This window comes from Hemibagrus wyckioides, linkage group LG13 (genome assembly GCF_019097595.1).
Source record: "Hemibagrus wyckioides isolate EC202008001 linkage group LG13, SWU_Hwy_1.0, whole genome shotgun sequence".
Classification (NCBI taxonomy): Eukaryota; Metazoa; Chordata; class Actinopteri; order Siluriformes; family Bagridae; genus Hemibagrus; species Hemibagrus wyckioides.
Genome location: NC_080722.1, coordinates 2,124,410 through 2,147,991, shown reverse-complemented (window position 1 = coordinate 2,147,991; position 23,582 = coordinate 2,124,410). Strand labels below are relative to the sequence as shown.

At 42.1% G+C, this 23,582-nt stretch overlaps 1 protein-coding gene across 1 annotated transcript in view; it reads right to left on the bottom strand.

Moving 5' to 3' along the window:
- Positions 1-22,092, bottom strand: part of si:zfos-911d5.4 (uncharacterized) — a 44,639-nt gene extending 22,547 nt beyond the window's left edge. Inside the window, exons 1-6 of the mRNA XM_058407338.1 lie at positions 21,935-22,092; positions 21,066-21,252; positions 20,097-20,197; positions 19,767-19,918; positions 17,006-17,234; positions 15,877-16,097 (exon numbers count right to left, since the gene is read on the bottom strand). Coding sequence (XP_058263321.1) covers positions 15,877-16,097; positions 17,006-17,234; positions 19,767-19,918; positions 20,097-20,197; positions 21,066-21,229 — 867 coding nt within the window. The 5' untranslated portion in view covers positions 21,230-21,252; positions 21,935-22,092. The remainder of the gene's footprint in view (positions 1-15,876; positions 16,098-17,005; positions 17,235-19,766; positions 19,919-20,096; positions 20,198-21,065; positions 21,253-21,934) is intronic.
- Positions 22,093-23,582: the final 1,490 nt, after the last annotated feature.

Below are 23,582 nucleotides of genomic sequence, written 5' to 3'. Positions count from 1 at the left end.
TGCCAGTTTAAGACATGCCACTTAGGGTGTATCAGTTGAGGATGTGTCAGTTGAGGACGTGTCATTTGGAGGTGTCAGTTGAGGACGTGTCATTTGGAGGTGTATCAGTTGAGGACGTGTCATTTGGAGGTGTATCAGTTGAGGACGTGTCATTTGGAGGTGTATCAGTTGAGGACGTGTCAGTTGAGGACGTGTCATTTGGAGGTGTGTCAGTTGAGGACGTGTCATTTGGAGGTGTGTCAGTTGAGGACGTGTCATTTGGAGGTGTATCAGTTGAGGATGTGTCATTTGGAGGTGTATCAGTTGAGGACGTGTCAGTTGAGGACGTGTCATTTGGAGGTGTATCAGTTGAGGACGTGTCAGTTGAGGACGTGTCATTTGGAGGTGTGTCAGTTGAGGACGTGTCATTTGGAGGTGTGTCAGTTGTAGGTTTGCCAGTTTAAGACATGCCACTTAGGGTGTGTCAGTTGTAGGTATTGTAGGCGTGTCAGTTTGGGGTGTGTCAGTTGTAGGCGTGTCAATTGTAGGTGTGTCAGTTGAGGACGTGTCATTTGGAGGTGTATCAGTTGAGGACGTGTCATTTGGGGGTGTATCAGTTGAGGACGTGTCATTTGGAGGTGTATCAGTTGAGGACGTGTCATTTGGAGGTGTATCAGTTGAGGACGTGTCATTTGGAGGTGTATCAGTCGAGGACGTGTCATTTGGAGGTGTATCAGTTGAGGACGTGTCAGTTGGAGGTGTATCAGTTGAAGACGTGTCATTTGGAGGTGTATCAGTTGAGGACGTGTCATTTGGAGGTGTATCAGTTGAGGACGTGTCAGTTGGAGGTGTATCAGTTGAAGACGTGTCATTTGGAGGTGTATCAGTTGAGGACGTGTCATTTGGAGGTGTATCAGTTGAGGACGTGTCATTTGGAGGTGTATCAGTTGAGGACGTGTCATTTGGAGGTGTATCAGTTGAGGACGTGTCATTTGGAGGTGTATCAGTTGAGGACGTGTCATTTGGAGGTGTATCAGTTGAGGACGTGTCAGTTGAGGACGTGTCATTTGGAGGTGTGTCAGTTGAGGACGTGTCAGTTGAGGACATGTCAGTTGAGGACGTGTCATTTGGAGGTGTGTCAGTTGAGGACGTGTCATTTGGAGGTGTGTCAGTTGTAGGTTTGCCAGTTTAAGACATGCCACTTAGGGTGTGTCAGTTGTAGGTATTGTAGGCGTGTCAGTTTGGGGTGTGTCAGTTGTAGGCGTGTCAATTGTAGGTGTGTCAGTTGAGGACGTGTCATTTGGAGGTGTATCAGTCGAGGACGTGTCATTTGGGGGTGTATCAGTCGAGGACGTGTCATTTGGGGGTGTATCAGTCGAGGACGTGTCATTTGGGGGTGTATCAGTCGAGGACGTGTCATTTGGGGGTGTATCAGTCGAGGACGTGTCATTTGGGGGTGTATCAGTCGAGGACGTGTCATTTGGGGGTGTATCAGTCGAGGACGTGTCATTTGGAGGTGTATCAGTCGAGGACGTGTCATTTGGAGGTGTATCAGTCGAGGACGTGTCATTTGGAGGTGTATCAGTCGAGGACGTGTCAGTTGGAGGTGTATCAGTCGAGGACGTGTCAGTTGGAGGTGTATCAGTCGAGGACGTGTCAGTTGGAGGTGTATCAGTCGAGGACGTGTCATTTGGAGGTGTATCAGTCGAGGACGTGTCATTTGGAGGTGTATCAGTCGAGGACGTGTCATTTGGAGGTGTATCAGTCGAGGACGTGTCATTTGGAGGTGTATCAGTCGAGGACGTGTCATTTGGAGGTGTATCAGTCGAGGACGTGTCATTTGGAGGTGTATCAGTCGAGGACGTGTCAGTTGGAGGTGTATCAGTCGAGGACGTGTCAGTTGGAGGTGTATCAGTCGAGGACGTGTCAGTTGGAGGTGTATCAGTCGAGGACGTGTCATTTGGAGGTGTATCAGTCGAGGACGTGTCAGTTGGAGGTGTATCAGTCGAGGACGTGTCAGTTGGAGGTGTATCAGTCGAGGACGTGTCAGTTGGAGGTGTATCAGTCGAGGACGTGTCAGTTGGAGGTGTATCAGTCGAGGACGTGTCAGTTGGAGGTGTATCAGTCGAGGACGTGTCATTTGGAGGTGTATCAGTCGAGGACGTGTCATTTGGAGGTGTATCAGTCGAGGACGTGTCAGTTGGAGGTGTATCAGTCGAGGACGTGTCAGTTGGAGGTGTATCAGTTGAGGATGTGTCATTTGGAGGTGTATCAGTTGAGGACGTGTCATTTGGAGGTGTATCAGTTGAGGACGTGTCAGTTGGAGGTGTGTCAGTTGAGGACGTGTCAGTTGAGGACGTGTCAGTTGAGGACGTGTCATTTGGAGGTGTGTCAGTTGAGGATGTGTCATTTGGAGGTGTATCAGTTGAGGACGTGTCATTTGGAGGTGTATCAGTTGAGGACGTGTCAGTTGGAGGTGTGTCAGTTGAGGACGTGTCAGTTGGGGGCGTGTCAGTAAGAAAACAGAGGAATCAGTGTTTAGAGCGTCTGCAGTTAATGTTTTTGAACGTGTTGAAACTGAAGGTTTTTTTAATGGTTCCATCAGTTTGTGAACCCACTGTAAACTTTACTATATTAATACTGAATCTGATTTACAACACACACACACACACACACACACACAATACGATATTACACAGTATTAATATAATAAAGTTTACAGTGGGTTCACAAACTAATGGAACCATTAAAACTGACTGCCCCTGATGTGTGTCATGCGTGTCCATTATTTCCTAGAAGTTAAAACCTTGCTGTAGTTTTGTGGAGCTGACTCGCTCCACAGTGACTCCTCTGACTCGTAAACACAGAGGACCCGAGCCCACGGTCAGTCCGGTCTGTGTGTCACTGGACTGTCTGATGTCTGAGTTCAGTCTTTCAGAAATCGTGTGTATCTGTGGCCTGATTTCCTGATGCCGTGTGTGTGTGTGTGTGTGCTGTGGCTCGACTTTAACAATCAACACAACGATCTCTGGGTCTAAATCCCAAGCAGAAACATCTGGATACGCAGAATTCCGTGTGTCTGATAATCTCTGGGATGTAAATCAACCTCCGATCACTGAACCCGCTATGTAACTTTCCTTTTTTTTTTTCTCCAATCACTGCAAGTAAGACGGATGCTTCACACACACACACACACTCTCACGAAGGCATGTGATCACCTGTAGGTCTGGCAGCAGCTCAGCTCTCGTTGGGTTTCAGATCCTGGCACGGCTTCTCAGGTATGAAGGGCGTGTTACCTAAAGCTACAGGTGCCGTGTTTCAGGTGAACTCGCTGTAAACTCACACCGTCTGACTCTTTTGTTCTGTCATGTCTCAAACAAGATGTAGACAGAAAAAAAAAACACACACACACACACACACACACACACACCAGTTCTCCTCGCTGTCCTGACACACACACACACACACACAAACACACCGGTTCTCCTCGCTGTCCTGACACACACACACACACCGGTTCTCCTCGCTGTCCTGACACACACACACACACACCGGTTCTCCTCGCTGTCCTGACACACACACACACACACACCGGTTCTCCTCGCTGTCCTGACACACAGAAATGTTTGTCTTTTTTTTCTCAAACGAACACATTTCCTAGAAGCGTCTGCACGATGCCCGAGCCCATTCTTCAGAAATCCTATTTCTTTTTAAATCGGAGGCATTAGAGCAGCGGCAATAATTATTAGCGCCACATTCACGCTCCTTTATTCTGGTCCATTTTAAGCGCGGTTACTACGAGAGGTTAAAATATGAAGCGCTCTTCCAGGGCTGAACGGCTGCAGGCTTTTTTTTTTCGTTCTAAACTCGAGAGCGCAATTTATGGCTGATTTAATTTGGCTCTTCGCAAACATTCCTAATGACATTAGTCCCGCTGCATACACTGACTGCCTCCGTCTTATTCCATTAACCCCCCAAATCGGGTTTAAAGACCATATTGATGCCGAGCATTATTAAGGGTGATTATCAAAACAACAGACAATGGGCCAAAGTGTCCGCTAACCAGTTTATGTGTAATTTTGCAGAGCCACAACAGATGGCTGAGGCAGTAAATTACAGCCTGCTGGAGCTGGAGCTGGAGCTGCTGTGGAGAACTGTACTTCAGCTGTAATGTGGAAATGCAGCAGGCTGGAGATAAGGAGGGTCGCGGCAAAATGGCTTCCTGGTAATTGAGGAGCAGAATAGAAGGCAGGGGGAACAGGTGTGACCCTAAGCATGTTGGACGTCTCGTTGCGTAAATGAGGAAAAAGAAAAGGTTTTAAAGTGTAGTTTCAGGGTCATGGGATGAGTGAGACCTTCGTCTGGAACAGGGCAATGTTGTTAATCGTTAGGCGTTCATGCTTTCTGGATTCTGATTGGTCAGGCTATTGTCACTATAGTAACAACTCGTACGCTCTTTCAAATGCTATAGCAAGTTTGTTCGGCGGATTCAAGACGTGCAATGGTGCGGGGATATGGAGGCGATTTCTGTAAGGAATCGTTTTCTTCAGCATGAGAGCAGAAGGAGTCTCCAGCATCAGAGCTTCACAACAAAACTGTGATTAGGATTTTTACCAAAAAAAGAAGAAAACTAAGATGCTTTGATAAGCTGTGGTTCCTTTTTTTCCAATTCAATTCGATTTTATTTGTATAGCACCTTTTACAATGGACACTATCTCAAAGCAGCTTTACAAAAGAAGATAAACAGAGAAAGGAGAGGGGGAAAAAATTTAAAAAATAAAAATAAATTATTAAAGTAAAGTAAATTATTAAACTATTTTATCCTTATTTTGTTTAGGAAGTTCCCTAAACATTAAACATAACGATAACTGGATAAAAAGTACGATGTTTCACGGCATACTAAATGAGAGATTGTAATCGGCTGATGAATTGCAGTGATATAAAAGTCAGTAAGATCGACTCCTCATCACACCATGCCGTCGTTGATTATTTTCCCACAGCAGCACAACAGAGTATCAGATACATCACTTACAAAAAACAACTACACATAATAGATTGTTTAAAGGGTGCCAAAACTTTTAATCGTCTTTCCCTATATAAAGCCCGAGGAGATGCTCGTTCACTCCACACACTCGGATTAACGTGACACTCATCAGGCGGTTCAGTGAATCCTTCAGAAACTTCTAGAAGGTTTATATTTCTGTAAAGCTGGTTTGTTCAGGACCAGAGAGAAGCAGGAGATCTCCTCGCCTTGACAAAAGCCCTCCATTTGTTTCAACCCTCCCGTTTCCAGATGTATGACTTGCAAATTCGGGCGTCATTATGCGCACCGGGCCAATCGGCAGGTCCGACTCGCTGACAGATATGCAAATGGCTCCACTCCATCCACTTCACTCCTTTGATTCGGGGCCAATTAAAGCAAATGCTGCTCTGCGTGTATAATGAAGTGGCTGTGCTGCGGCGACTTGCCTGACTGGATAAATGAACGCTTATTGATCTTTCTTTAGTGTCTATTGATAGCATCCTGCACTGAAAGACTCCAAAACAAATGGGCGTTTAAGAGACGAGGCCCCCACCCCGCCCCACCCCGGCCGTGCTGCTACGCTAATAACAAATGATATTAAAGCACAAAAAGCGGAGAAGACTGGGCTGTAATTAGCGATCACGGCACTTAGAGCTTTTTAAACTTCACGCAGCTGATGATGATGATGATGATGGTTATACTAAACAAAAGAAAACTAGCATCCTGATTGATTAATAATAGGCAAGAATAACAGGATTAATCAGAGGAAGAGATGTAAATAAAATGCAGAAAGGAGGAAATAGCTGCACTCCAGCCACTCCACAGGGAGATAAACACGTAAACAAAACAAAGCCGAGGCCGAAGCATCTCTCAGAGAGAAGCAGGTGCCGGGGGGTTTGTGCTCGGAGACGCAGCTCCGGCCGGTGGCCGTGTCGGGGTTTGAAAAGCGTTCCTCGCACCCTGTAAATCAAGCTAAACACATAATGGACGCGGTAAGTAGTTAATTTTAAAATCAATGGCACTAATTCGGTTTGTGGCGGAGATACCAGAGGAGCAGCTGCAGCTCCAACTCCTCTTCTACTTTCATTTCACTGACATGCTGAAAATAATTATTAAACCATCCAGCTCTATTTATTTATTTATTTATTTATTTATTTATTTATTTATTTATTTACGTACGTATTTATTTGTTTTCATTTATTTATTTTATTTATGTATTTATTTATTTATGAATCACTTGTTAGAATTATAAAACCCTTCAAACAAACTCATTAAACTGTTAAGTGTAATTGTTTTTATGGAAACAAAAAGATTTAAAGCGATTAGATCTACTGGATTACTGAGGACCAGAGCTACTCAGAAGTGAGCACTACTCAGGGAGCCTACTCAGGGAGCACTACTCTGAGTAAGCTCCCTGAGTAGTTCTACCTGAATAGTGCTCCCTGAGTAGGCTCACTTAGTAGTGCTCACTTCTGAGTAGCTCTGGTCCTCAGTAATCCAGTAGATCTAATCGCTTTAAATCTTTTTGTTTCCATAAAAACAATTACACTTAACGGTTCAATGAGTTTGTTCGAAGGGTGCCAAAACTTTTAAATGATACACACACACACTTCCACATGATAAACACACACGTCTGTTTGATTTTGTTCACATGAATCAGACTTTCATTCTATTTTAGAAATTCAATTAAACACCATGTCTATTTATTTATTTGTTTATTTATTTATTTATTTTTGGTGAAATAAACCAGTCCCCGGTGCTGTAGCTCATGAAGCTTGTTGAATGCTGTTAGCTTCTTTTCCTCATTAACAAGCTCGCGGTCGGTGTTGTTCGGAGAGCTCGCGGCAGCCGTTGCCTCAGATACATTTCAGGATAAATTTGGTAATTGAAGCGCTCACGGATTCTTGAATGCTAATTTGACCGGCACTCGCGTTCCTTCTGAGGGCGCTTAGCGTCCAGTGACGCTCGGAAGAAGCGGGGAGCGCTTGTGAGGAAACAAAGCGACACAAAAGTGAAAAAGTGGAGGAGGAGCCGGAGCTAATCAATCACATGAGCAGAGGATCACTGTGCCGCTAACACACTCGCATCACTGTGTGTCTTCATCTTCACACCAGGTTCACTAGATCATCACGAACCATCCTGTAGACTTCACTCAAACATGCTGCCTACCTAGGGAACCTAACGAGTGGACAAGGTTAATCCAGATATTGAGATCACAGAGCTGAGGAGTTCTGTCACTCAAGCGGGCTCATTACAATATTAGGCCCTGCCCACTTCTGATCTGATTTTCTGTCTTGTGTTTTTTTCCCCTCCGTTTAAGTTTATTCTTTAATAATAAAAAGCCTTTTGTCTGGTGTTTATAAATACATGTTTTAATTCTACTCCTGCTCTGAGTACACACGTACACACACACACACACACACGAATACTGGAAAGCCAATAGACGCTCGTTAAGCAGCAGCGAGAAAACCAGTTTAAGCCGCTTTCCGGCAAACGCTCGCATCTTCCGCCCTGTTGACATGCGCTTTGAGAAATCACATGATTTCCCCGTCATGGCAAGCTGTCAATTAAGCTGCAATCTCTGTAACAACATAAAGCAGTGGCTCACACACACACACACACACACACGAACAGCAGAAGCAGCTCTGGACTGAGACTAAACTGTGTGTTTTATGAATTGTATATTTGTGCTGTGTATCTCACCATCAGCAGCAGAACAGAACCACAATACTGCTCTTACACACACACACACACACACACACCAGATGAATGGAGTCTTCAGAGAGCAGCCATTAACAATTTCTGCTGTGTGTTATCTATGACAACACACACACACACACACACTTTAAGGAAATGGAGAAAAAAAACCCCCCAGAAACAATGTGTGTGTGTGTGTGTGTGTGTGTGTTTCTGAAACAGCAATATTATTTATCAATACACTGTTATTTTAGTTATTTTAGATTGGTTAAAATCAATCCACGTAGCTCCGACAACACACACACACACACACATTTCAGGCTTTCCCTCCAAACTGTACATTTGCACATTAAAACTTCTGAATCTAAACTTCTCTTGTGTGAGCTGGAAACTCTCCTATGTTCATTTCTGCAGAAAAAAATGAAAAAGATTTAAATATTTATTAGACGCTCAAATGGGCGTGTCTCGGGCAGGTGTGTCTGTAACGGGCAGGTGTGTCTGTCACGGGCAGGTGTGTCCGTCACGGGCAGGTGTGTCCGTCACGGGCAGGTGTGTCCGTCACGGGCAGGTGTGTCTGTCACGGGCAGGGGGAAAGCCACAGCGAGATTCGGTCAACGGCGTCGCGCAACTCGGGTGAAGACGGGGGTGCCAATACTTTTAGTCGTAATGAAACAGAACGTTGCATTGAAGAATCTTTCAGGAGCAGGAGGAGTCAGGGTTTCGTTCTATTACACACTATGTAGTGAGCTATGTAGGGTGCATAATGCTGTTATAACACACACTGTGTAGTGAGCTATGTAGGGTGCATAATGCTGTTATAACACACACTGTGTAGTGAGCTATGTAGGGTGAATAATGCTGTTATAACACACACTGTGTAGTGAGCTATGTAGGGTGCATAATGCTGTTATAACACACACTGTGTAGTGAGCTATGTAGGGTGCATAATGCGGTTATAACACACACTGTGTAGTGAGCTATGTAGGGTGAATAATGCTGTTATAACACACACTGTGTAGTGAGCTATGTAGGGTGCATAATGCTGTTATAACACACTGTGTAGTGAGCTATGTAGGGTGCATAATGCTGTTATAACACACTGTGTAGTGAGCTATGTAGGGTGCATAATGCTGTTATAACACACTGTGTAGTGAGCTATGTAGGGTGCATAATGCTGTTATAACACACACTGTGTAGTGAGCTATGTAGGGTGCATAATGCTGTTATAACACACTGTGTAGTGAGCTATGTAGGGTGCATAATGCTGTTATAACACACACTGTGTAGTGAGCTATGTAGGGTGCATAATGCTGTTATAACACACACTGTAGTGAGCTATGTAGGGTGCATAATGCTGTTATAACACACACTGTAGTGAGCTATGTAGGGTGCATAATGCTGTTATAACACACACTGTGTAGTGAGCTATGTAGGGTGCATAATGCTGTTATAACACACAGTGAATTAAAAAAATAAATGATGTCATTATTATTGTGGCTAAAATAATCAGACAGAGATAAACAGGTGACCGGGGTGTGTATGTGTGTGTGTGTGTGTGAGGACACAGTCTGTCAGAAGGGCTGTGCTCAGCTCTCCGTCTCTGAAGCTGGAGTGCTTAATGCATTATGGATCGTGTGAGCGCGCAGCGGAGCGAGGTGGGATCGATATTCCGCAGTGTTCCCTTCCCCTGTAGCGGATCCTTTTCCCCTTTCAGAGCTCGGATAACAAAAAGAGCCTCTAATAAAACCATCAATTTATTACACACACGCAGGATTTATTTACACGTCCACAGGGGAGGCATGCGCGAGCTGTGTTAGCATACTCTATAGCTGCTACTGTGACTAGCGACATGGTGCACACACACACACACACACACACACACTGATTATAGACAGATACACAATATAACCAGACAGACAGACAGAATAACCAGACATACAGACAGGCACACAGTATAACCAGACAGACAGACAGACAGACAGACATAACCAGACAGACAGACAGACAGACATTATAATCAGACAGACAGACAGAATAACCAGACAGACACACATACAGATACAAAGTATAATCAGACAGACAGACAGAGTGTCAGACAGACAGATACACAGTATAAAACCAGACTGATGATGATGGTGATTATTATTATTATTATTATTATTATTATTATTATTATTATTATTAGCAGCTCTACAGGTCTCTGGACAGGTTTGGTGCTTCAATTTTAAGGCAATAATGTTAATGATATTACTGGTGCTACTGGTGTTACTGGTGTTACTGGTGTTACTGGTGTTACTGTGTAACCCTGATACACACCACAGCCTCAATTTACAAATATTTCTTTAAAATAGCGGATGATATTTTAACACAGTGTCTCCCCCCGGACAGCAGAGAGGACCCTGGGGAGGGTCTGGGGGGGCAGCTGTGGGGCAGCAGAGATGGGGGGGGGTGGAGGCATGTGGTGTTGGGGTGAGCAGATGTCATACAGATGGATTGGTAATGGAGGATTGTCCAGCACTTAGATGATGGACAGGACGATGGTCTCAGTGGAGTAAAGTCTGTTCTGGTTCATGTTAAAGTCTGATCAAACATGTACACCCGTGTGTGACCTGCCGTGGACAGGCGCCACGTGATGACATCATCAAAAAGCGCTGCACAGTCATGCATCTGTTTCTCTCCAGCTCACAAAGAGGTTATAAGAGGACAGAGGGAACACGGCCTGTCGTAACTTACTGACATCTCTATGTCTGTCTCTTTATCTCTCTCTGTGTTATTCTTCCTTCCTCTGTCTGTCTCTCTCTCTCAGTCTGTTATTCTGTCTCTCTCTCTCTCTCTCTATCTGTCTGTCTCTCTTTCTGTCTATCTTTCAGTCTGATATTCTCTCCATCTGTCTGTCTCTCTTTCTCTCTCTCTGTCTGTCTCTCAGTCTGTTATTCTCCCTGTCTGTCTGTCTCTCTCTCTCTGTCTATCTCTAAGTCCGATATTCTCTGCGTCTGTCTGTCACACTCTGTCTGTCTCTCTCTTTCTTTCTCTCAGTCTGTCTCTGTTATTCTCTCTCGGTCTGTCTTTCTGTCTGTCTGTCATGTCATTTCTGATGTTGTCTTTTTGTCTGTCGTTTTAACTCTGTCAATTATTTTGTCATTGTTCTGTTCTGTCTCTCTGTCTGCCTTTCTGTCTCTCTGTCTGCCTTTCTGTCTCTCTGTCTGTATATTGTTTTGTATCTGTCCAAACTGCCTGTATTACTATTATTATTATTATTATTATTATTATTATTATTGTACAGATCTGAAATTATTCATCTGTCTATTTTTTTGAATGTCAGTCTGTCCTTTTATTTACCTATCAATGATGTAACTACGAAAATCTATCTATCAATCAATCAATCCGTCCGTCCGTCCATCCATCATAGTAGAGTGTAAAAGCGTCAGTAAATCTCGACTTGGCTCCAGATCGGCCTGTAAGGCGAGAATCCCCCAAGACTGTGTGACCTTTGACCTCTCACAGTCTTTAGCCTTGACTTCACTCTGTCAACATGGCAGTAAGTATTGTTCTGTTTGACAGAGAGCAAATTAAACACCACCCCAAGCCCTCGTCTCTCTCTCTTTCTCTCTCTCTACCCCCCCCCCCCCGCTATTATCATATGTTTATTTTTTTACTCTCACACTGGAAATCTCTCATAACCTCAGAATAAACCTTTACCTCTAATATCATCTCTATTTTATCTCTTCACCAGACATGGACTTATTTATTTATTTGTTTTCTTTTTTTTTTTCCTCCACTCGTTTTGCTGCAATCGCTCGCCGATCCTCGCCACTTTGCATGCGCAGTGTGCGTCTGGAGTATTTTACTTCATTAGCCAAATCAATTAATTGCCTTCCCGTTAAGCAAACTACCCAGAAAGCCCCGAAGCAGCCGCACTATTGAGGCAGGGAGAGGAGGCTCAAAAGGCTGCTTTTAGGCCCGGCATTTACATGCAATTATCTTCTTATACAATTAACTGGATTGGGCTAATGAGCATCTTGCAGGCAGCGAGCGGATTGAGTCCCTGAATGGCGGAGCTGAGTGAGTAATTGCCGGTTCGGCATGGCCATGTTAATGGGAGCGATCTGAAAGGAGGAAAAAAAAAGTCTGCATCGGAGAAGAGTGCCACTTAGCCGAGCGGGAGAAACAAATATTCCAGCAGTCAACAACACGCAAATCGCTCAGGAGGGGAACGACTGCTGCGGCGGTGACGGCAGCCATGTTGTGGTCTCATACAAAATTAAAAATGGAAATTAATTTAAAAATAAATGAACACATTTTTTTTTTAAATGGAAAAATCCTTTCAATGCCTTAGCAACAACTCTGAAAAAATTCAGTTTAATATTACATCATAATATTTTCTTTAATAATTCTACATTAGATTTATTAATCTGTATCTCAATATGCAAATGAGCTCTCGAACAACCGACAACGTTTTTTCATCCGTGAATATTCTGACCAAACACTTTATCTGACAAAACACGCAGGACCGTGAGGATGATCTTTCTGGACTTTAGCTGAAGTTTTTTATGTGTCTGTTCACTGGTCTGTATATTTTAATTCAGATTGATTCATCTTCATTTATCGCTTCTGTTCATTTGGATTTGCTGCTTTGACTCATTTTGATTCGGTGCATGATTCATTTAAACAACTGCATTAATTCATGTTAACTATAGACATTTTTATTCATTGCTTTGACTCATTTTGATTCACTGCATTGACTTGTTTTGATTCAAGACATTTCCTATTTTGATTCAGTTTGATTCATTGAGTTGTTTTGTTTAATTTTGATTCACTGCTTTGACTCATGTTGATCCATTGCTTTGACTCATTTTGATTCACTGCATTGACTTGTTTTGATTCATTGTTTTGACTCATTTTGATTCAATGCTTTGACTCATTTTGATTCACTGTATTGACTTGTTTTGATTCAAGACATTTCCTATTTTGATTCAGTTTGATTCATTGAGTTGTTTTGTTTAATTTTGATTCACTGCTTTGACTCATTTTGATTCACTGTATTGACTTGTTTTGATTCAAGACATTTCCTATTTTGATTCAGTTTGATTCATTGAGTTGTTTTGTTTAATTTTGATTCACTGCTTTGACTCATTTTGATTCACTGCATTGACTTGTTTTGATTCATTGCTTTGACTCATTTTGATTCAATGCTTTGACTCATTTTGATTCACTGTATTGACTTGTTTTGATTCTAGACATTTCCTATTTTGATTCAGTTTGATTCATTGAGTTGTTTTGTTTAATTTTGATTCACTGCTTTGACTCATTTTGATTCATTGCTTTGACTCATTTTGTTTCACTGCATTGACTTGTTTTGATTCATTGCTTTGACTCATTTTGATCCACTGCATTGACATGTTTTGATTCATTGCTTTGACTCATTTTGATTCAATGCTTTGACTCATTTTGATTCACTGTATTGACTTGTTTTGATTCATTGCTTTGATTCATTTTGATTTACTGCACTGACTTGTTTTAATTCAAGACACTTACTATTTTGATTCAGTTTGATTCATGGTAATGAACTGTTTTGATTCATTATTTTGATTAATTTTTTCACCGTATGATACAGTTAAAGAATTTATTTGACTCGTTGCCTTGTTACAATTTGATTCCCTGCTTTGACTTGATTTAATTCAGTGCACTGATTCACTTTTGATTGATCCATCGCAGTTTCAGAGCATGATTAATAGAAATCACTGAATTAATTCTATTCATTCATTGCAACGATTCATATTGATTCATTACTTCATATAAATTGTGTCACTTTGATTCACTGCTTTGAGTCGCTTTAATTCAGTGCATGAATTTATTTGACTTATTTTGACCGATTCAGTTTGTTTCAGGGCAACAATTCTGTTCATTGTTGTATCAGTGCAATGATTCATATCCAGTTTCAATTTGTTTCTTTTGAATCACTGCTTTGACTCAGTGTACCAATTCAGTCTGATTCACTGCATTGACTCATTTTGATTCACTGCATTGACTTCAACACATTTACAATTTTGATTCAGTTTGATTCATGGTAATAACTTGATTTGTTTCAGTGATTTGACTCACTGTATGATACAGTTAAAGAATTGCATTCTTTGCATCGATTCAGACTGACTGAACCGATTCAGTTTGTTTCAATGCTTTGACTCATTTTGATTCAGTGCAACGATTCTGTTCATTTTCAGTTGATTCCTCTCTTTGACTAAAGATGTATCAGTGCAGTGATTCACATCCAGTTTCAATTCGTTCCTTTTGACTCCCTGCTTTGACTCGTTTTGATTCGGTGTATTCCTGTATCTCATGTAAGTGATGTTTGATGATGTTTCAGGAGAGATTATGAGCAGTGATGTGGCGGTGAGGCGCCTGACCCAGCGTGCGGTCATCAGCACGCTGTTCTGGGGCGGTGCAGGTGTGAACACAATGCGGGGCTTTTAACAGTTCCTCCTTTCATCACCTCCTCGCTCTTCACACCGAAATTGCGATACAAATACGCCATTCTGTAAACCAAGCCGTGTGCCTTTGTCCTGCACTCGCCACTCACCGCCTCATAAACACTCCTCTACCTCGCCCAAAAAAGTTGACTGGTGTCATTTACTGACAGCCATTACAAAGAGCTGATAATATAATAACTGTGTGTGTGTGTGTCTGTGTGTGTGTGTTTTGAGAGCCTTTAACACTTCCATCTCGATGTGTTTCACAAACTCGGGTCATTTTAAATGACTTAAAAGTTTAATTAATGCTAAAATGATAAGCAGGATAAGCATTATTAAAAAAAAACATGACACGTTAGGGGACACACACACACACACACACACCAGCATAATGTCAGTGCTACTATAACTTGACTACAGTGCCATCTGTTGGTGGAATAATAACAATAATAATAATAATAATAATAATAATAACAATAATAATAATAATAATGTTGAGAGATTAAACGCTGAGAACATTCTCAATCCAATTTATTTATTAATTTATTCTTTTATTTACTTATAAATTATTTAGATTTGCAAAATAAAAGTCCAAATGTAATCTGTTAGTCCGAAATAAATATAATATATATTTAATATATTTATATATAAATATATCTATGTCTGAAGATCACTAGTCTCACTACAACCTCTCTCTCTCTCTCTCTCTCTCTCCTTTGTCTCACTGTCTCTCTTTAACTCCTTTTCTCTCTCTCTCTCTTTATCCATCTCTCTGTCTTTCGGTTTCCATCTTATGTTTGTAGTCTCTCTTCATCTGTCTTGTTTACTTTATGAGTGCACTCCCTCGCTCTATCTGTCTTTCTTTATCTCTCTCTTTAACTGTCTCTACCTCTCTTTTTTAGCTGTCCCACTTTATCTGAGTCTCTCTCTCTCCCTCTCTCTCTCCCTCTATTTCTTTCTCTCTCTCTCTCTCCCCCTCTCTCTCTCTCTCCCTCTCTTTCTCCATCTCTCTCTCTCTCTCTCTCTCTCTCTCTCCCTCAGTGTGTTGTGTGTAGTTGTTGCTCGTTTTTCAGCAGCAGGCCCGCGGTGTTGTTATTGATTTCAGTAAACAGGACTGTAATGAATGGTCTGTGTGTTTCTGCTGCGCACCACCTCTCTGTTATTTACTCACTCAGTGTGTGTGTGTGTGTGTGTGTGTGTGTGTGTGTGTGTGTGTGTATGTGTGTGTGTGTGTGTGTGTGTGTGTGACTGACACTCCGTTAATGTCGGGATGATGGAAGCACTAACATTATGACACCGTATCCATATTCGCTCCTGGCCGAAAGAGAGAATGATCTTTTATATAAAATCTCATCTTTAGTAATTAATTAATTTATTTATTCATTCATTCATTTTAAAAAAAAGATCAAATCAGGTGCATTCAGTGAAGATGTAGTTTTGTCACTAGAATCATTTGTATTTGTGTGTGTGTGTTGCAAAAGACTGAAAATTATACTAGTCAATTAATTAATTAACAAAATGAACAAACAAATGAATAAATGAAATACACTGATAGATAGATAGATAGATAGATAGATAGATAGATAGATAGATAGATAGATAGATAGATAGATAGATAGACAGACAGACACACAGTGTGTGTGTTTGTGTGTGTGTTTGTGCATGTGTGTGTTTGTGCATGTGTGTGTTTGTGCATGTGCGTACTCTAACCTGTGGTTTGTGTCCCAGCAGAGCCCACAGTGTGTCCGTACTTAGGCTCCACCCCCTGCTGAACTCCAGCACGTCTGTTTCCTGTCTGTCCAGCGCGAGGTGCTGGCAACCCTGAAAGTCTCCCTTCAGCTCGGCGCCGCTGCTCAGCTGCACCACGTCCCACGTCCCCAGTCGTCCCAGCACGCTTTGCACCGCCCCCAACTGCCTGAATGACAGGTGACCTGGCCAATCAGAATCAGAGAAATGTCAGAAACAGTTCTGAGGGGGCGTGTCCAAAATGCTAGTGCGCCTTAAAGAGATCAAGAAGAACAATCATAAAAAAAGCAGTCTGCGCTAATTTAGCCTGTTAGCATGTAGCTAGCTTATGGCCTTGAACGTATTTCTTCATCATCTTTAGTTAGCAAATGAACAAAAATATCGCAATAATAAAAATAACAGATTATAAAAAAAAAAATAAAAAAAACACACCAAGAGTTTCTGCTAGGTTTAATTACACCTGTGAGTTTATTGTACTAGCGATTAGTGCTAAGTGTTAAGTGCTAACAGTCTTACGTTGCTTTTCTTAGCAATCCATCAACACATCCAGAATTCCAGAAGGTTCTCCGTCAGTCTTTATCTGTACGAAAGGCAGCAAATGCTAGCTAGAAATATTTAGCCAGCTTACGCTCAAGCCCTAAAACGTGCATGTTACGCTAAATGTCATTTCAGCCAAAGGTCATAGGTCTTTTTTTTTTTTTTTGCATTTTACCAACATGTGGTCAGTGTTGACGTTCTGGACTGGTCACTGTGTCTTTACCCTGTCTAAAGACTACACATGCTACATGCTAGCTATAAAAACATAACCTCAGTAATTAGCCTGTTAGCCTGTACACAGTCCATACTTCTGAGTTGACTAGCAGCAGTGTAGCATCACATTCTTTTTTTCTACATGTTATGTGAAGTAAGGTTTCTGTCACTGTCTTTAATCTGACCATATAAAAGACTTCTATAAAGCTAAACCGTTAGCCTTAGTCTTTAGCTACCTTCCACTCCGCGTCTACATTTTCCAGTTGCCTAGCAACAGTGCTCTTATGACACGATCTACATTTATATAATTTATATATCTATACTCTGTAGATGACTCTCTGACCTGAGATCCAAGAAGGTGTCATGGCGTCTGTGATCCAGGTGACGTAGCCCTCCCTGAGTGAGCGCAGAAACATCTCCATGTCTTCATAAGAGACCAGCTCCTTCCTCTTCCTCAGCTCTTCATCCAGGTGACAGTGAGGTGAGAGGAAGAGGATTCTGGGTAAAAAGAGCGTGGGCTTGATGTTCACGCCACACCGCTGCATGTGGCTGCACAGGTCCTTGGTTTTTGTCTGAGATAACAAACACAAGCTACATGCTAGCTAGCAATAATTCATGACAGTCTCAACAAGCTGCTAAAGTGCCTAGCAACAGTGTCCTCATGCTTCTATGTGTTCACATGTTAGCGGTCAATGCTAAGTGTTATCAAGAGTTTATAAAGTCTTTTCGTTGCAATTTAACAACAGATTCTGTGTTTCTGTTATTTTAAATGACATGCTAGCTAGTAAAATCCTAGCTTCAATAATTAGCTAGCTTACTCTCAGTTGCCTAGCAACAGTGTCCTCAAGATTTGAGCAAGATTCAAGGCGCTTCTATGTGTTCACCATGTTAGCGGTCAATGCTAAGCGTTATAAAGAGTTTATAAAGTCATTTCTTTGCAATTTACCAACAGATCTGAGGTAAATGATGACATTCTGGATGTTTCCGTTTTCAACGACATGCTAGCTAGTAAAATCCTAGCGTCAATAATTAGCTAGTTTTCTCTCAGTTGCCTAGCAACAGTCTCCGCAAGATTCAAGGCTCCTCTATGTGTTCACGTTAGCAGCCAATGCTAAGTCTCTTCAATTTAACAACAGATCTGAGGTAAATGTTGATGTTCTGGATGATTGTCACATTTCTACTGTTCCAGTGTCTTTACTACATCTGTACACAAGACTTCACAAGCTACACTATACTGCCAAAAGTATTGGGACACCCCTCCAGATCATTGAGTTCAGGTGTTGTGTTTCAGGGGTTGGACTCGGCCCCTTAGTTCCAGTGAAAGGAACTCTTAATGCTTCAGCTTCATACCAAGACATTTTGGACAATTTCATGCTCTTTGTGGGAACAGTTTGGGGACGACCCCTTCCTGTTCCAACATGACTGCACACCAGTGACCAAAGCAAGGTCCATAAAGACATGGATGAGTGAGTTTGGTGTGGAGGAACTTGACTGGCCTGCACAGAGTCCTGACCTCAACCCCATAGAACACCTTTGGGATGAATTAGAGTGGAGACTGTGATCCAGACCTTCTCGTCCAACATCAGTGCCTGACCTCACAAATGTGCTTCTAGAGGAACGGTCAAAAATTCCCATAAACACACTCCTAAACCTTGTGGAAAGCCTTCCCAGAAGAGTTGAAGCTGTTATAGCTGCAAAGGGCGGGACAACTCCATATTACATTCATGTTCATTTAAAGGCAGACGTCCCAAAACGTTTGGCAATATAGTGTATAATACAACATCAATTAAATATTTAGATATCTACATTTCCAATAAAACATGTTTAGTGTGAGATTATAACTATATAAAGGTATAATATTTTGTTTATTGTTGTTTGTATTTTGTTTGTCTGAACCAATCACACACTCGAACCATAAGCATGACCCTGTCTAACCTCAGCAGGAGTGTGTACGAGAGGCTCTTATAGAAACCTGACATCATCATCATCATCATCATCATCATCATCACTCACGGTGCTCCTCAGTGACCTGGGTTCAGTTTTTACATTTGTTCTGTAATTGCTGCTCAGCATCTGTTCATAGGTTTATAACTCTTCATAGATAATAAAGTTTCTAAATGTCATAGTTCATTCAGCGCGCGAGAGAGAGAGAGAGAGAGAGAGAGAGAAGGGGGGGGGGAGACAGATAGAGAGACAGAGAGAGAGGGAGGAGGGGGGAAACAGATAGAGAGACAGAGAAAGACAGAGAGAGAGAAGGGGGGGCAGATAGAGATAGATAGAGATAGACAGACAAAGAGAGAGAGTGAGAGAAACAGAGAGAGGCAGAGAGAGAGAGACAGAGAGAAGGAGGGGGGACAGATAGATAGATAAATAGAGAGAGAGAGAGAGAGAGAGAGAGGGAGAGAAAGAGAGAGAGAGAGAGAGACAGAGGACCAAAGAGAGGGGGGGCTGAGAGAGAGAGAGAGAGAGAGATCTTTAACATAAACAGGATAATACACAAACTGCACTTTTACTTGTTTACAGAACAGGAAGTCAGCCTGAAGACAGTGTGATGATGTTTCTTGGTGTTTTTTACGATCAGCTCTGGAAGGACAGACGAGGTCTGAAGAAAGAGGCGGAGTCGAACACTGATCACTGACTCCTGAACGATTCCTAAATGAATCATTTGTACAGAGTGACTACTGAATCGATCAATTAAATTGATACACGAGTACTCTAAACTTAATAATAAACAAAAACGTATAATTTTTAATATGGTGAGGTTTCTGTAAGAACGTGGTGTTGAACATTTATTTAACACGTTCTATTTGTGTTTTTTTTATCTTATTAACTTCTAGAGATAAAGACGTGTGTTAGAGCTGCTAGAACAGAAGTGAGAACAACAAGAAGTATTTCACAGATGCTTCACAACTTACTACAAACAGACTAAACAGTGTATAATGCGCAATTCTTTAAGGAATAAAAGACTTCAGGATGTGTTTCTGTAGGAATTTAATCAATACCAGGGTTTTAAGTAACTCCTGTTGTTGATTATTTCTCTGGAACTGCATGACACTGAGTGTTTCACTCGGAACACTGGAGCTGGAGGGAGTGTGATGTGTTACCGTGATGGACTGCAGAGGGTCAGGGATCTGCTGGATGGACGTGTTGGTGAAGTTCTGCTCCTCCTCTTTCACCTGGATGTGCCATGTGTTGGGGGCGGGAGCTGAGACCACACCCCTCCAGGGCTTCACGTCGATACAGTACACACCAGCGCCTGTACACACATCACACGTTCAATAAAAAGTCCAATGAAGAGCTTGAGGGTTTGGAGAACATCTGTGTGTGTGTGTGTGTGTGTGTGTGTGTGTGTGTGTGTGTGTGCGTGTATACAGAGGAGAAATGAAGGAGCTTTTCAGAAGCACAGTGAAATAAAGACTTTTTCAGACACACACCTGTGAGGATGATGAGGTTGATCTCCTGTCGTGATGTCTGAAACTGATTTGGGATGCGCAGGTTACAGAACAGATCTTCTTTCTTCAGCCCACTGAGCCTCCTGGAATTTACAGAGACATATTAGACAAATAATATCTCCTAATGAAAGAGGCGTGGCTTCTGAGTTTCAGGCTTAATAAAGGAGGTGTTGCCTCTGTGTCAGATTTAATAAAGGAGGTGTAACCTCTGTGTCAGAGACAGAGACACATTAGATACAATAATATCTCCTAATAAAGGAGGCGTGGCCTCTGAGTCTAAATAAAGGAGGTCTGGCCTCTGTGTCTCAGCCTTAATAGAGGAGGTGTGGTCTCTGTGTCTCAGTCTTAATAAAGGAGGTGTGGCCTCTGTGTCTCAGCCTTAATAGAGGAGGTGTGGCCTGTGTCTCAGTCTTAATAGAGGAGGCATGGCCTCAGTGTCTCAGTCTTAATGAAGAAGGTTTGGCCTCTGTGTCTCAGCCTTAATAGAGGAGGTGTGGTCTCTGAGTCTCAGTCCTACTGAAGGAGGTGTGGCCTCTGAGAGTCAGATTTAATAAAGGAGATGTGGCCTTTGTGTATCTGTCTTTAAAGGAGGTGTGACCTCGGTGTCTCAGCCTTAACAAAGGAGGTGTGGCCTCTGTGTCTCAGTCATGTGAAGGAGGTGTGGCCTCTTTGAGTCAATCCCAATAAAGGAGGTGTGGCCGCTGTGTGACCTTAATAAATAAGGTGTGGCCTCTGTGTCTCAGTCTTAATAAAGGAGGTGTGACCTTTGTGTCTCAGTCTTCATGAAGGAGGTGTGGCCTATACATTTCAGTCTTAATGAAAGAGGTGTGGCCTCTGTGAGTCTCGTACAGGTGTTGTAATAAATCAAGATGCCTCACACCTTCAAGATTATTAAACACATTCTATAAACAATACAGCTTAAAGATGCAACCCTTCCACAGGTGTACTGACCGCACGTGTTCTATAAAGTCTTGTAAGGTAGGAATCTTCTCCTCCTTGATGTTTTCCAGCTCTGCACCACTAGGAGAAGAGGACAGGTTCTTTCCACAGCCGCTGGGTTTTCCAGGTCCAGATGAGAGGTACATGTGGACCAGTCGACTCCCGAGCTCCAACATTCTCTCACGATCGATCGGTTCACCTGACACGTGACACGTGAACAGAATGAATGGTTAAACCAGTGTATTATTGTACATGCATCCTGAGGAACATCATGACTTCCTGCTTCAGCCAGGAATGTTCTCACTTTTTTTCTTCCAACTGTAATAGGAGATCTGGAGTGACAGAAGATATTTATAGAGATATAATAAAGAAAAATATGCTCTATGATTCAACTCCAATAGTTCCAGTATAGCAGTGTGTAACGTGATGTCCAGAAAAGTTTACATTTGAAAACAAAATAAAATCATCTACAATATCGTGAATGTATTTATTACGTCACTTAGAACTGTGGCAGTGTGGCATGATGAAATAAAAGGCATCATATATTATCAAATAAACACGAAAAAGGTGTTAGGAAAAGCTAGCTAAACAAACAAACAAACAAACAAACAAAAGGTAAGCCAAGTCTGAGAGGATTATGTAAAGAAGGTCATTTAGATCACAACAACTTTGTAAATCATACAAATTAAAACAGAGGTCAACAGTGACTGCACACACACACACACACACACACACACAGAGAGAGAGAGAGAGAGAGAGAGAGAGAGAAGAAAATGCGCGCACACAAAGAGCGCGTCCAAGCAAACAAAGCAAAACCTCTCTCTCTCTCACTCTCTCTCACTCACTCTCTCACTCACTCACTCTCTCTCTAAACTTCTTACCCGAGAATAAACCGGAGTTAAATCAGTAAAAGTCTCTCTGCTGTTTCAGGAGGTTAGCGTGTGTTTAAAAGTCTGCGACATGTGATTGATGAAACTGAATCCCTGAAGGTTATTTCCCAACACACTGCTCTGTCCTAGAAGATGTAAACAACGAGCCGCGTGGAGCGCAGTGACGTCACCACTGTAGCGCCGCCAGGTTTCTGTAGGTTGCCAGATTGAACGTACCAACGCTTTTTATACCTCACTTTCCTCAGTGTAATTCGTTTATTTCACGCCTACTTCAGAGTTTTAGAGAGCTGGAGCTCACATTAACTTAGTAAAATGTTCAGCGTTATACAAACCCCTTTAACACAGAGTTAGACAGCTGTAGCCTTGCATAAACACTACAACAGAGGGCTAGACAGCTGTAGATTAGCCTAAGGATCCTAAACAAAAAGAATTCCTCTCTCAGTTGCCTAGCTAAAATACCTTAAACACAGGAGTAGATAACTGTTGCCTAGCTAAAATACCTTAAACAGAGGGGTAGATAGCTGTTGCCTAGTTGAAACGTCTTAAACAGAGGGGTAACTAGCTGTTGCACAGGAAAAACACCTTAAACAGAGGGGTAACTAGCAGTTGCCTAACAAAAACACCTTAAACAGAGGGGTAACTAGCAGTTGCCTAACAAAAACACCTTAAACAGAGGGATAACAAGCTGTTACCTAGCAAAAACACCTTAAACAGAGGGGTAACTAGCAGTTGCCTAACAAAAACACCTTAAACAGAGGGATAACAAGCTGTTACCTAGCAAAAACACCTTAAACAGAGGGGTAACAAGCTGTTACCTAGCAAAAACACCTTAAACAGAGGAGTAACTAGCTGTTACCTAGCAAAAACACCTTAAACAGAGGGGTAACTAGCAGTTGCCTAACAAAAACACCTTAAACAGAGGGGTAACTAGCAGTTGCCTAACAAAAACACCTTAAACAGAGGGGTAACTAGCAGTTGCCTAACAAAAACACCTTAAACAGAGGGGTAACTAGCAGTTGCCTAACAAAAACACCTTAAACAGAGGGGTAACTAGCAGTTGCCTAACAAAAACACCTTAAACAGAGGGGTAACTAGCAGTTGCCTAACAAAAACACCTTAAACAGAGGGGTAACTAGCAGTTGCCTAACAAAAACACCTTAAACAGAGGGGTAACTAGCAGTTGCCTAACAAAAACACCTTAAACAGAGGGGTAACTAGCAGTTGCCTAACAAAAACACCTTAAACAGAGGGGTAACAAGCTGTTACCTAGCAAAAACACCTTAAACAGAGGGGTAACTAGCTGTTACCTAGCAAAAACACCTTAAACAGAGGGGTAACTAGCTGTTACCTAGCAAAAACACCTTAAACAGAGGGGTAACAAGCTGTTACCTAGCAAAAACACCTTAAACAGAGGGGTAACTAGCTGTTACCTAGCAAAAACACCTTAAACAGAGGGGTAACTAGCTGTTACCTAGAAAAAGTATTCTAAAGAGGTTTAGTTGTAGTCTAGAAAAAAACACCTCAAATGGCTAGATAGCTGTGTCCTAGCTAAAACACCTTAAACCAAGAGATAGAAATTTGTAGCCTAGCAAAAAGGGCTATATAGCTGTAGCCTATTCATATCACCTTTAACAGAGGG